This window comes from Mustelus asterias, chromosome 6 (assembly GCF_964213995.1).
Source record: "Mustelus asterias chromosome 6, sMusAst1.hap1.1, whole genome shotgun sequence".
Taxonomy (NCBI): Eukaryota; Metazoa; Chordata; class Chondrichthyes; order Carcharhiniformes; family Triakidae; genus Mustelus; species Mustelus asterias.
This window is the reverse complement of record NC_135806.1, coordinates 130,085,012-130,100,470: the sequence shown is the minus strand read 5'-3', so window position 1 is coordinate 130,100,470 and position 15,459 is coordinate 130,085,012. Positions and strand designations below refer to the sequence as shown.

Genomic DNA, 15,459 nt, shown 5'->3' with positions numbered 1-15,459 from the left:
CTGGACTCTGGGGTAGTGCCGGCTGACTGGAAAACAGCTACTGATACGCCGCTGTTTTAAAAAGGAGGTAGACAAAAGGCGGGTAACTACAGGCCGGTTAGCTTAACGTCCGTAGTTGGGAAGATGCTAGAGTCCATTATTAAAGAGGAAATAACAGAGCACCTGAATAAGAATGGTTCGATCAAGCAGACGCAGCATGGATTCATGAAGGGAAAGTCGTGTTTGACGAATCTACTGGACTTTTATGAAGATGTCACTCGTGCGGTTGACAGAGGGGAACCGGTGGATGTGGTGTTTTTAGATTTCCAGAAGGCGTTCGACAAGATGCCTCACAAAAGGTTGCTGCAGAAGATTGGGGTACATGGAGTTAGGGGTAAGGTGTTGGCGTGGATTGGGGATTGGCTATCTAACAGGAAGCAGAGAGTTGGGATAAATGGGTGCTTTTCTGGTTGGCAGTTGGTGACCAGTGGCGTGCCGCAGGGATCGGTGCTGGGGCCTCAATTGTTTACCATTTACATAGATGATCTAGAGGAGGGGACTGAATGTAGGGTATTCAAGTTTGCTGATGACACGAAGGTGAGTGGGAAAGCGAATTGCATGGAGGACGTGGAAAGTCTGCAGAGAGATTTGGATAGGCTGAGCGAGTGGGCGAGGATCTGGCAGATGGAATATAACGTTAGCAAATGTGAGGTTATCCACTTTGGAAGAAATAATAGTAAATTGGAATATTATTTAAATGGAGAAAAATTACATCGTGCGACTGTGCAGAGGGACCTGGGGGTCCTTGTGCACGAATCGCAAAAACTCAGTCTGCAGGTGCAGCAGGTGATCAAGAAGGCGAATGGAATGTTGGCCTTTATCGCGAGGGGGATAGAATATAAAAGCAGGGAGGTCTTGCTGCACTGTACAAGGCACTGGTGAGGCCGCAACTGGAGTACTGTGTGCAGTTTTTGTCCCCTTATTTGCGAAAGGATATATTGGCCTTGGAGGGAGTGCAGAGAAGGTTCACCAGGTTGACACCGGAGATGAGGGGTGTAGCTTATGAGGAGAGATTAAACAGATTGGGTCTGTACTCGTTGGAGTTTAGAAGGATGAGGGGTGATCTTATAGAGACATATAAGATAATGAAGGGGCTGGATAGGGTAGAGGTGGAGAGATTCTTTCCACTTAGAAGGGAAACCAGAACTAGAGGGCACAGCCTCAAAATAAGGGGGGGGGCCGGTTCAGAACAGAGTTGAGGGGGAACTTCTTCTCTCAGAGGGTAGTGAATCTCTGGAATTCTCTGCCCATTGAAGTGGTGAAGGCTTCCTCGTTGAATATGTTTAAATCACGGGTAGATCGTTTTCTGATCGATAAGGGAATTAGGGGTTATGGGGAGCAGGCGGGTAAGTGGAACTGATTCGCTTCAGATCAGCCATGATCTTGTTGAATGGCGGGGCAGGCTCGAAGGGCCAGATGGCCTACTCCTGCTCCTATTTCTTATGTTCTTATGGATGTTAGGCTGTTCCTTTTCCCAGGGGTTAGTGAGCCTCTGGAATGTGTTGCCAACTGGTCTAATGGGTGCCGACTCTGTGTGCCTTTAAAAAGGAAGGTGTTGTGGTTCTTAACTGGGCCAGAGAGCAAATGCATCATACAGAAGGCAAGCGTTGGGTCCATCGAGCCTGTCAGGCACAAATGCAATGCCTTCAGCATCATAATGTCAGCCAAAAGCCATGCAATCTCCGGAGACAAGAAAATAGGAGACTATTCTATCCTGATGGGTGTTGTACCACACAAAACCTACAACTGCATTTAAATATCAGCTTTAATGTCATCCCAAGGCACTTCATTGAAGCATTACCAAACAAAGTTTGTTACTGAGTCATGCAACATTACGACAGGTGACCAAATGAATGACCATAAAGTAGCTTAAAGGAGGAGAGAGAAATGGATAGGTTTAGGAGGGAACTCCACAGCTAAGGACTTAGCAGCTGAACGCATAACGCACCAGATGCTATCATTCATGAAAAACAAACCCTAAAGGATAGGTTCACACTTCCAATGGGGAGTAATGTTCACAAGGAGGGTATTGCAGAAAATTGAGCATTTACAGTATGTGATTTTCGGTCAAGCCTTTTAAGTGCTCAAAATTTCATAGGCGTGTGTCCGAGATGTACTTCTTATGAGCCCTACTTTCCATGAGCAGTGAGGAACTGAACCTTATATATCTTCACAGGTACACACAGTTGAAGAGAGTTAGCTTATCCAAATTCAGAAGCACAGAATCAAATAGCACAGATGGAAACTTCTTGCCTCTCCCTGCTGGTCCCAAGTCCTTGAAAGAGCCAGTCTATTGATCTCACTCCCTTGCTTTTACAAATTTCCCCCTGATCCACATCTTAAATGAACAGTACAAAATGCGACTCATGGGAAGGGAATTTTCTAACAGTCACCACACTCATTAGTTCATTATGAGAAGGACGTGCTTGGAGACATTCTAACAATGCAATAAAGCACTAACTAAATACAAAGAACCAGGCTGTGTATTCAAACATTTTTTTTTAAAACATTAAGTAATTGACACTACTCATAAAAATAGACACAAGGTAATACCACCAGTAGCTTAAAATGATGGCATAAGTTAAAGGCATAAATTAAAACAGTTTAGCATCTGGACCATGAGAAGCATTAAAATCTGGGTCCCGGATGTCAGGTGAAAGGCGAAGATGAGTGTCCTTAATATAAGTTTATTTATTAGTCACAAGTAAGGCTTACATTAACACTGCAATGAAGTTACTATGAAATTCCCGAGGCGTCACACTCCGGTGCCTGTTCGGGTCAATACACCTAACCAACGCGTCTTTCAGACTGTGGGAGGAAGCCGGAGCACCCGGGGGAGAACATTCAAACTCCACACAGACAGTGACCCAAGCTGGGAATCGAACCAGGGTCCCTGGTGCTGTGAAGCAGCAGTGCTAACCACTGTGCTACCATCGGATTCTTATATGTTTCTCTCATGCTTCTCAACTCCAATGAGCACAAGTCCAACCTGCTCATAAAACAAACTCAGGTTTTGCAACTCCCCCTTCAGGATTTCTTTGTCTTGACTTTTGTACAAACTGTTCACAATAGCCAGTGGATGTACTTCAGATATTTAGACTTTAAGAAGGTTTTCGACAAGGTCTCACATTTATCTTTTAAAAAGCATTTAGATAGTTATATGGGTACGATGGGTATAGAGGGATATGGACCAAATGCAGGTAATTGGGATTAGCTTAGGGGTTTTTAAAAAAAAAAGTGCGGCATGGACAAGTTGGGCCGAAGGGCCTGTTTCCATGCTGTAAACCTCTATGACTCTATGCCGCCCAACGCAGGACTTAATTGAATATAGCACCGAGACGGCAAACCAACTTGAGGTCAATGAGGGTTGAGGGAAAAACCCTTCAGTGGTCAAAGGCATACAGAACAAACAGAAAGAGAGCCCAGGTTGCCAAAGGGCAATCATCGCAGCCCCAGAACACTGATGCAGCATGTTGTCAGGACAGCGTCATCAGCTCAAACACCTTCCTTCAGACTGCTCACGAGCTCACTATGGGCTCTATTCATAGCTTCTCTGGTGTCAAACAGCTCATGTCAACCTGCAGTAGGAACAGGGACTAACAATGGGCAGGCAACATTCATGTCAATACAATTCAGAACACAAATTAGGAAGTCTAGCAATCAGCTTTCTATTTCACTTTTGGTGTCTTTTTTATTTGAAGTAAAACTGATGATAAACATTATGATGTGGAGATGCCGGCGTTGGACTGGGGTAAACACAGTAAGAAGTCTTACAACACCAGGTTAAAGTCCAACAGGTTTATTTGGTAGCAAAAGCCACTAGCTTTCAGAGCGCTTGCTGCTCCTTCGTCAGGTGAGTGGGAATTCTGTTCACAAACAGGGCAGCGACAATCACCAGGCAAGAGTGTTCTCTTCCTGTTGGGGAACACTTCAGCGGTCACGGGCATTCGGCCTCTGATCTTCAGGTCAGCGTTCTCCAAGGCGGCCTTCACGACACACGGCAGCGCAGAGTCGCTGAGTAGAGACTGATAGCCAAGTTCCACACACATGAGGACGGCCTCAACTGGGATCTTGGGTTCATGTCACACTATCTGTAACCCCCATGACTTGCCTGGGCTTGCAAAATCTCACTAACTGTCCTGTCTGGAGACAATACACATCTCTTTAACCTGTGCTTAACGCTCTCTCCACTCACATTGTCTGTACCTTTGAGACTTGATTACCTGTAAAGACTCGCATTCCAACCATTATTTTGTAAATTGAGTGTGTGTCTTTATATGCCCTGTTTGTGAACAGAACTCCCGCTCACCTGACGAAGGAACAGCAAGCGCTCCGAAAGCTAGTGGCTTTTGCTACCAAATAAACCTGTTGGACTTTAACCTGGTGTCGTGAGACTTCTTACTGGATAAACATTATGACAGATTAAAAGCTAAACTGTTGCAATATTAAAAATATGAAATAGAATTCAAAGCACCGTGTCCAGGCTAGATTTAAACTTTCTAATTTTAATCAAATTGACAGTGGATGAACTGGCTGTTCCACATGAGGTTTCGAAGCTTCATCAATTAATGAAAAACTCACAATATTGTTCAGTTTCTCAATTTCACAAGTATGAAATCGCTCTTTCCATTGATAGTTTTAAGAAATAGTTTAATCAATAAATTGTTTTTAAACACAGCAATTAAAAAAAATTATTTCATGGGATGAGAGCGCTGGCTGGGCCGACATTTGTTGCCCATCCTTAACTGTCCTGATCGAGTGGCTTACTCGGCAATTTCAGGGCATTTGAGAGTCAACCAAATTGCTGTGGATGGACGATGGACATTCGTCACCATTATAATAAAAGCACAATTCTGAAGTAGAGTCACACGGCTCCCTACTAACAAATTAATCCTATGACTTTAGTCGAGCTTGCAGCTTGTGCCTTTCAGGCTTCCACATGAAGGACAGAAGCTTCTGAGACATCCATTCAAAATTTCTTGATAAGCTGCCCACTTTATGCAAGACCATACCGGTGGCCCAGGCCTCAAGAGAACTCTCGCCATATTCCCTATGAATTTAACTTCTCAGTGATGTTCACCCCTTACTATTTTAAGTTGATCAAACATTCTCTCATCAATAAGCCATACTCAATGTAACAAACTATAATTAATCTGTTCGTTTGGTTTGAGTTTTAACAGACAATAATAAACTAGATCAAATAATGCTATTCCCACATTTTTAAAAAATTCATTCGTGGGACATAGCTGTCATTGGCTGGGCCCCCTTGTTCAGAGCGGCAGTTGAGAGTCAACCACATTGCTGTAGCTCTGGAGTCACATGTAGGCCAGACCGCGCAAGGATGGCAGATTTCCTTCCCTAAAGGACATTAGTGAACCAGATACGTTTTTCCAACAATCGACAATGGTTTCATGGTCATCAATAGATCCTTAATTCCAGATTTGTTTTTAAAAATTGAATTCAAATTCCACCATCTGCCGTGGTGGGATTCGAACCCTGGTTCCCCAGAACATTAGCTGAGTTTCTGGATTAATAGTCCAGCGATAATACCACCAGGTCATTGCCTCCCCATTATCTGCACTGATGAGAAGGAATTCTGGTTGTGCATTACCAGGGAAATGGGAACATAACTCCAGCTGTTAAGCCTGATCAGGTTTCTGAACGCACTAAAACCAACCCTCCTATTAAATTGAGCTTGATATTGTGTGGTGTGCAATTATTGGGCACTTGCACAAGCAATTTATAAATTTACTTAAGGAACTTACAACATCTGCACTCAACGCACTCAATATTTATCTAGCGGGAGCATTTCTCCCTAACTGAAGGGTTCTGAGCCCAATATACGTGTGCAGAAGTCTCTCCTGGGGGCAGAATGGAGAATGCAACACCATTTGGGCATTGGTAACTGACCGATTAGTGCACTCTATACCCAGAGTAAGAATCAGGTTACACATTTGAGCTGCCTATGCAGTTGCTTATTTAGTGTGAGTTGTGCTATTATTGGTATAATTAAAGATTAAATTGTTAGAAAGCTTAGTCACTCAGCTCTAGCCTTGAAAAAAATATGCATGCATCATGATCGGCTTATAAGGTAAAGCTGAACAAAGTAAAGCAGCAAGCTTGAGAGATTTCTTCTCGTTTCGGAGAGATTGCAAAATGTCATCGTCATCCTGCACTCTTGCACATTCTTTTCTTTCATTAATGTATTGCTGGTCCGAACTCCAAAAATACTCGAAAGCAACAAAGAGCTGGCGGGATCATGTTTATACAATCTCTGCAGGAATTCAAGTTAATTTCTTTGGCCCTGGCCTTTGCAAATTCTAGTGGAGCTCTACATGCTAAGGAAGGCTGTAAAAGGTCAAAGGTTATTACCTGGGCTTAGGCCAAGATCTCTGGTAACAGCAGGGTTACAAGCACAGAATCGTTGCGAAAATTTGGTGATTAGAGTCTCCAGGTACTCGCCACGTTCTTCAGGAGCATGGATGTGCCGAAAGAACTCTCTTAGTGCATTAGGTAGGAACTGGTTGCTGAAATTGTGCAGCGTCACAAGCTCATCTAACACGTCCCTCCTAGAGAAAGTAAACGATTGCAGCGGTAAGAGAAACATTTATCGCTTTTGTGATTTAGGGTCACAAAAGTAAATCATTTATACTTCCATCAGCTCAGACAATTGCTGGCACCAGGCTGGAGAGCTAGCTGGCCGAGTTAGCAAAATAAAAAAAAGAGATGCTCAGAGAGAATTCAAGGTAGAGAAGGTAGAAGAGCCAGTGAGCATTGGAGAGGAAAAAAATTTAAGCACGTGCATAACTACTGCTGAAGTCACTGAAGGCATGGTCGTGGGAATAAGAGAAAGCCATTCAACCCCTTGTGCCTGCTGTACCATTCAATTAGATCGTGGCTGGTCTGCCTCTTCACTCCAATTAGCTGCTTGGGTTCCACAAAACTTAATACCCTTGTTAACAAAGATCGGTCACACTCAGTGGCAAAATTTATAACCGACCTGCAGCTTTTGAGAGTGACCTCCAGATTTCCACTCCTCTTTTTGTGAAGGAACACTTTCTGACATTCCCCCTGAACATACTAGCTCTAACTTTAAGGTTATACTCCCTTGCTCAGGACTCATGTACTGGAGGAAGTTGTTTCTCTTTCAGGAGCTTAAATGGCTAAAGTTCACTGCAGTCTCATCAGAACAACGTGGAAAATGCACGTCAGGTTTGAAGCCTGGTGGGAAATAACAAAACTTTATAAGTAGAGTGACGAAGAGTAGAGGATGAAGTTCAGAGGTACCAAAATAATGGTGCGCTGGGGAAGGCTGCTGCTCCTGAGTGAGAAGGACACAATGTGTGGATGAGCTGATTTTATGCTCACACCAAGATGAAAAGCACCAAGAGTATGGAGAAATCAAAGTTTGCAGACTCTTTTGGCAAACTTTATGGAGGTCTTTCAGTGTGGGGGAAACAAGTGACGTTAACAAACTTTGTACAGAGCTGAGAAAGCCAAGGTGCTAAGTCTGAGGGAAAGGCTTTATTTGATGGAAAAAATGATCAAAAGAAAAATGTCAGAATGATTCAAAGGGGAAAGAAGATACTTTCAGGACTGCGCCTACTCACTACTGTAAGGAATATATCAAGAATAGGGCAATCACCATCCTGACTTGGAAATATATCGCTGTTCCTTTGCAGTCCCTGGGTTAAAATCCTGGAATTCCCTTCCTAATGGTACCGTGGGTTAACCCACAGCAATTGAACTGCAGGGATTCAAAAAGGCAGCTCACCACCACCATCTCAAGGGCAACTAGGGATGGGCAATAAATGCTGACTAGCTAGCGACACTCATGTCCCTGGAATGAATAAAAAAAATGTGCAACAGAAACAATGAAAGCAGAGAGCCTGAAACATAAAAAAAAAGGAAGATGAAAACCTTTCAAGGATCTCAAAATATACAATATGCTTGAACGCAAGGAACAGAAGAATGAATGGTTCCTAAAGAGGGTGTATGCTAATAGCAAGGAGGCGAAGATGGTAGAAAAGGTTGTACAATCTGGTAGAGAAAGAACTAAAGAGATGAAGATTATGAGGTTCTTTAAACACTGATGTTTTTTGATAAATTGTGGAAACTATTTTGGAGGGAGAGAGATATATGAATGAATGTGGAAGAGTTTATGAAACTAATTCCAAGTCAACACTTCAATATGGTGTTCCAAACTAGAATGGACTCTTGATCTGGCACAGAATCAGAGACTGGATGTTTTTAGCATTTGGAAATCTCTGGATATCAACTGGTACCACAAAATGATCAATATTGAAGGGTAGAATGGTTTGTGTGCAGCAAAGCTAACGAAAATGAATGCTATTATAAGGGCTGAGGATCAATATTCACAGGAGGAATAGGCCTTAGCTGAGAAAATACTAAATGGAACATTGAAGCTGAAATTATGAGACTGTGTTTAGAAATACTTTGAATGGAAGAGTGACGATGGCGCACAATATGATGGAGAGTAGTTTTATTACTGCAAATTAACTCAAGCATAAAAGTTTTTAAAATCAAAACTTTTACACACAATGTTCTGATCTCGCTGCCATCATTTTTTATCCCAATTTAGAATATCTCTACTACTATAATTAGCATTTCAGCATTACAGTTTACAAGCTGAAAACCTAAAAACTGCCAAGACAAGTATTCTCCCAGGGTATAACTTGTATCAATGGATGCAAAACGCAATTTAAATCCACTCAAAGCCGCAAAGAATTTGTCTGGTGAGGTGCTGAGCCATACAGTCCAGGAAATTTCCAGGTTCAATTTCTGCTGTTGAGATAACCACTGTCTGGGTGCTACAAAATGGCCTCAGTATGCCTGTTTGAAAACCGACCAGGTTTACTTATCCTGACTGGTGTTCAGCTAATTAAGTCACTGAGCACGCATCGACACACATGCATGTGTGTGCATCAATGGATGACAAGCAAGAACAGAATCAAATTCAGTGTGATGCCTCTGCGGTCAAGAACCCGATTTCCTACACACTTGTCAAGGCAAGAGTAATGTCACTAGGACGAGATGCTGGAGTAGAAATTGTGAAACTGCATCACAACAAGAAGGTGGTGTGTAGGAGACAATTGGTGAGGAGGGGTGAGGGGGGGAGAGAGAGAGGGAGAAGAAAATAAAGGGTTATCTAGAACACTAAGTAATGATAGAGCGACCTAGTTTGAGCACTGGATTAGAAAAAAGAGAGCTTGTGAACATTCAAGAGAAGTTACAAAAGATTATTCACAGAAAAGTTGCTAACGAAAGCTAATTTTTTCAGCAGCTGATATGAGCAATAATCAAATAAATACATGACCAACAGTTTTACATAATCATACAGATTTTTATCTTTTAAATTGTCTTTAAAGGCAAGTTAAATTAATAGATTGTGTACGCTTGTGGTTTTTGAAGGATAAATAAAAGTGCCTGGCTTTTACTACATTTGTTTTATGTTTAACTTTCCAGTGCTTTGATTTTCACATTTTACTCTGAGGTCCAGAGAACATGCTTGAAAGAACACAATATGAGTGGCTCAGAAAATAAACATATTTGAAAGCCAAGGCGTGGAATCAGTTCAACAAATTTGTAGCTTATATTTTTACATAGACCAGTTTTATAAAAATCCAGGTTCTTATATGGCTACTGCGGCTCAGAGCGACAATATTCAAACCCAAGATGGAAGTCCAAAACAAAATGTTAGAGACTTATCTTTCCTTTATAGAGGTGGATAAATTATAAAACTGTAACGCTCCACCCCAGTCACATTCTGTAAAGGCTGACCAGTTTTTAGCCAGTAAGAAGTTTAACAACACCAGGTTAAAGTCCAACAGGTTTATTTGGTAGCAAAAGCCACACAAACTTTCGGAGCTCCAAGCCCCTTCTTCAGGTGAGTGGGAATTCTGTTCACAAACAGGGCATAGTTTTTACACAGTTTTTACCCCCCCCCCAGCTTTTCCCCCTCTCAATTCTGTCCTTTAATACCAGGGATCAGCCTCACGATTTGTCTTAAAAAAATAATTGTTGGGATGTAGGAGTCACTGGCAAGGCTGCCATTTACTGTCCATCCCCAATTGCTGAGGGGCGATGGAGGGTCTTCTTTCTGAATCACTCCAGTACAGTAGTTTGCTATGATTCAGTGATTCACATTGCCTGACTTCACCCCTGTATCAGCTCACACGCCGCTAAAACTCTCTTTCGTGCATTTGTTATCTATTGACTCAACCATGTGCACTCCTGGCACATCCAACATTCTACCTTCACAAGCTGGAGGTTATCCAAAACTCAGCAGTCCATGTCTTGTAGCAAGTTCCCATATCACACCCGTGTTCATTGTTTGTCTGGGAGCCAATATAAATTAATGCCTTAACTTAAAATTCTCATCTTTTTTTCAAATCCTGCGATGGCCTGTCCCCTCCCTATCTCTGTAATCTCCTCCAGATATCTCTGCTCCTCAAATTACGACTTCATGTGCATTGCCAATTATAACTGCCTACCATTGGTGGCCAAGTCTTCAGTTTCCTAGACACCAAGCTGGAATTCCCTCCATATACCCTCCTACCTTGCTTTCCTCCTTAAAACCTCCTCTTTGACCAAGCTTTTGGTCATCTGACCTAATACGTGGCCCGGTGTCATACATTCCTTTATAATGCTTCTGTGAAGCACCTTGGGATGTTTCATTACATCATATAACACAAGTTGTCGTTAATTCTGAATAATTTCTGATTTGGGATCAGATATATTTGTAAGAATGTTACCTGTCATCTAAATAAATTCGAAGTTTCTTCCAATTTAGTGTTCTTGTGTAGAAAATAAACTTTGCAATTTCCTTCGGAACATTGTCCAGTATGCCTTTGCGAAAAATGTAGCCTATCCCCTATAAGGAAATATATATTCTGTAATATGTGTTTAGACATTATAAAACTTACAACATTTCTCTTAATAAGATCAATACATTTTGGTTAAAAGCAGTGGAGTTATGTTCAGCAACATCTATGAATTAAGCAAATCGAAAAAACAGTGTAGGTGGGATCAGCAAATCTACAAACAAGGTTATTTGGAGCACAGCATCGAGACCACAACATCCTTAGCTTCTGTGTAGAGGTAATAACAATTAGGTAGCTGCCTTGGAGTTAAGCCCAAGAAGAACCCGTATATGTTCACCTGGGACGTTACCGCTGCACAAGTAGGATGCACAGACGCAGATGAAGATGATGAAATGCTGTTTGGAACGTGTTGGCTTCTGAACTGTGGGAACCATTACAATATCATGCTAAAGGAGGGTAAAGCCAGGGATGAGAAATATAAAGTTAAATAAATCACTATGAGGAAATTCTAACTTGGCCATAAGTAGAAATACATTTTTTCTTCTACCACCAATTTGGTGCAGTGATGAAATGTGACCTCTGCACCAGAAAGTTTGGGTTCAAATTAACTCCAACACAATCTAGGTTGACATTTCAGTACTGCACTCAGGGAATGACATGCTAAAATCTAGGTCAGAAACTCCAAGGTAGTTTATGAAATCAGCCTAGACCACAAGGTTTGCACTTTGAATTTGGCTAGGATAAGCATGAAGTGTTTTACTTCAAGTATAATTCAAATGACCCACTAGGGAGCTTTTATCAAACAAAGTTTATTTAAGGATACAGTTAACACATAGAAAGAAATTTAGTAATAACTTTTACCAATTTCAAACAAGAAAAAAAACAACCATGATACTGTCTGAACCTTAACAACTAAATGCACTGTTCCAATACAATAAACTCCTTATAAACGTACACCTGTTACAGGTTTAGCGAAGAAAATAAGAATGCTGACGTGATTTTGGAACTTAGTCCTTTGGTTGGAGAATTGAAACTCTGACTTGCCAGCCGTTTAACCTCCAGCAAACCTTGAGGTAGAGATAAAGCCACTGCTGGCCTCTAGCTTTTAGCCAGCAAACTACTGCAAGAGACAGAGGCAATCCTTGCCTCTAGTTATTAGCTAGTAGACCATCGCCAGCAGAATTTTCACTAGACAGAGGGGCAAGAAAACCTGCTTCCAGTCTGCTGTCCAAACAGCTTCTAACTAAAACAACAGCTAGCAGCCAAACTGAAAGTAAAAGAACTCTCGTCACCTGACCTGTCAATCATTCTCCTCCCTAACAATTCAAAAGGATCGCAAACTCATAAAACTCAAGGACATCACATTAGACCCAGATTAAAAATAAACAAAACCCCATTTAATCAGCAATAAAAGGACACCTAATCAGGTGGTTCGGTGCCAATAATAAAAAAAGGTTTGCTTACAAACTGCAGAGAACATGATTAAAAAATACATTTCTTAAAGGCACAGTACCGTCACGTACATGGTTGGAAATGACGATTTTCTGCATGATATATTAAATCAATTTGTCTGTTCAGGTAAATGTAAATGATCTCATGGTATTTCTTCAAAGGGTAGAGAGCTCTTCAGGTCTCCTAGCAAACATCCCTCAACCAACATCACCAAAGTGGAATAACTGGGTTTCCTGCTCCTTGCGATTTGTGAAATATTGCTAAACACAAACTGGCCACTCTATCTGCCCAAAGAACAGGTGAGATCCTTCAAAAGGTAATCCACTGTCTTGAGGGATTAGAGCGGCCAAAGACAAAAAGGTCTGAATTTGTTTTGTGAGAACAAATTATGCACACATGATAACACAAAATAGCAAAAAGTCATTGCAGTGTGAAGGGCTGGAAAATTACAGCATTTTTATGATCTGTGGTGAGATACACGTGCTTCTAACCCATGTGAAACGGGCGGAATTATAAAAGTATCGTGAGAAGAATGCAGTTGGGCAAACAGCTACCTGAACTATCCAATTACCTCTTTATAAAGGAACAAAATATGAACTCTACCAAAGCATCAGTGATACATGAGGGGTGGTATGAGTCAGAAAAAGGGCGAGAGGAGGACAAAGAGGCCAAGGGACAGAGGGGGAGAGAGAGAGAGAATGTGGATCCACAGAATGCGAAAGGGCTTGATGGTTGGCGGGGGTGGGCACTGGAAAGAGTGTGAGAGAGAGTTTATTGTGGTTGCTGTCCATTAATTGCAATGTAAGCACCATAGCATGTCTCCCAATGAGTGCCATGTCCAAATCGACGTGGAAGGACAGGCCTGAGATTTTGGGAATGGGCACAGAGCAGAGTTGGAAATAATGCACCCTCTTCCTCCCCGCCTAACTGCACCCCCACCTCCCCCGACCTTTTAACTGGGAAGGTGGTAAGGGATCACTAAGCGAATTATAGATTGGTGACATAATTGGGATGAGTTTCTAGATAATAAGTGAAGAGGAGGCATGATTGGAATACAGTGATGATTGGAATACAGTGATGACTGGATTCGGAGTAGCTGGAGGCCATGCATGGCCAATGATTCAGCTAAGTTACAACAAAATTCATACATTATCGGAATACCTTTGAAAAGAAATGTCAATGTGATTGAACACAGTAAAAGTTTTAACAATACCAGGTTAAAGTCCACCAGGTTTAAACCTGTTGGACTTTAACCTGGTGTTGTTAAAACTCTTACCGTGTTTACCCCAGTCCAACGCCGGCATCTCCACAATGTGATTGAACTCAGGGATTCCAGCACATAGTCAACTGGATCCATTATCAACATGACTAGTGATCATATGAAACACGAGTCTGGGCTGCACTTTGCAATTCACTATTGGGATGTGTAGCAGAGCCCTTACTGATGTTGAAAGAAGGCACTGTCACAGCTTTGCTCCCGAATACTTTTGGTGTTGTTGCTGAGGCCAGAGCATGACGCTCCATTTTCTATCTTGGGGACCAAGTGTGGTGGTGGGTGGGTTTTGCGATATGTTTCTCAGGAACTCACGCCAATTTCATGCTCAGAAGCTAATTATGTACCGGTCGGAAGCTCTCTGCATCACAGGGTGGGGCAGGAACTGATTCTACCCAAGGGATGGCTCCGGGAGGTCCACCAGCTCAAGGGGAGGTGGCTTGGGAGGTAGTAGCAAAGGAGGACAGCTCGTCAGGCACCAACCCAAGAAATGCCACCCAATGCAAGAACAGGATAAATAATCTTATCCACTGCACTGGGATAACCTTCAGCTCACTCCAATTTCACATTCTGATAATGGAATCATGCAAGGATTACACTGCTCAGGGACCTCATGCAATATTTGCGGCAGACACATGATCAGATTGTGTCTCATCAATGCTTTATCACCAGAATCTCATCTACCATGCTGCACAAATTCCATCCTCATCCTTTACTGGGGAGGCTCAGCACATACAGTAGGCATGCATGCTTCTCAACCTCTGCTTCATCCCTTCTTATCACATTCCATCCATTTGCCTTCATGCAGGCCAAACTTTCCCAAAACACGAGGGAGAGATCCCAGACTGGAGGAGGGACAGTCGTCAGACAGGAGCTCTCCAAATTCGAGAGCCTGCCGCTGAGTTGGTGAGCAGAGGGACAGAGATCGCTCTTGTGGGGATGGTGAGATCAGCCTCTCCCAGTAAACCAGAACAGATGAGCCCTCCATGAGTTGATCACATGATTGTCAGCAAGTGACACACAACGTTCCGTTCAGCCTGTTCATGAACTAAGTCTACCTTCACTTTCTTACAGCCAGCAGCAGGTCCAGAGCAGAACAGCTAAATGTGCCCCAGCCCACTTCAGAGGAGAATGTGGAAAATCCATTTGAAGATGGCCCGTTACTCTTTCGCCTGCGTAGACACACATACACCCTGGTAGGTTCTAGTTCTAGATTAGGCTCAGGTCACTTTCTGGGAAACACCTCACTGCCACATCACCACATCAGGCTGAGGCAGTGACGGCCCAGGTCTCTCTCACTCTTAGTACCACTGGAGATCAGACACCCGCTGAATCCATGTCAGATGATGATCCTCTGGAAATGGCCATTTCACACATGCTGGAGATGCAACAACAGGCGGCGGGGTGAAAAGTCATCATGATAATATCAGTCAACATGATAATAGCAGAGCGAGGCAGGTTGAATGGGCTAACTGTTCCGAGCAATTCTTTCAGTAGCAATATGTACTGAAGGACAGTGCAACATTGCTTGTGCTGATATAAAATGTCCCATGGAACATATAACACCCGAAAGATCCCACCATCTGGTTCAAATGTGCGAGTGACATGTCCTGGTTGATTACCACCAGCTCATCTTTATTTCACCCAATATTAAAAACAGAAATAAAGCAAATTGCGCAGCATAATTGCAGAACTTTCCTTTGCTTCAATACTAACTCATCCACAGTTCCAGTTTCATCAGGGCACAAATTGTTGTCCGATGTACCTTCTGATCAAAATTTGGTTCCATTAATAATCTCCATCCCCCCCCTGAGGCATGGAACAATGGAAAAAGAAAAAGCCTTCAAGTGG

The 15,459-nt window shown here is 42.5% G+C and overlaps 1 protein-coding gene across 3 annotated transcripts in view; it reads right to left on the bottom strand.

Moving 5' to 3' along the window:
• fbxo8 (F-box protein 8) overlaps positions 1-15,459 on the bottom strand; it is a 110,897-nt gene that overhangs the window by 41,237 nt on the left and 54,201 nt on the right. For all 3 annotated transcript variants that reach the window (XM_078215116.1, XM_078215117.1, XM_078215118.1), the window contains exons 4-5: positions 10,815-10,933; positions 6,412-6,608 (exon numbers count right to left, since the gene is read on the bottom strand). In XM_078215116.1, coding sequence (XP_078071242.1) covers positions 6,412-6,608; positions 10,815-10,933 — 316 coding nt within the window. The remainder of the gene's footprint in view (positions 1-6,411; positions 6,609-10,814; positions 10,934-15,459) is intronic.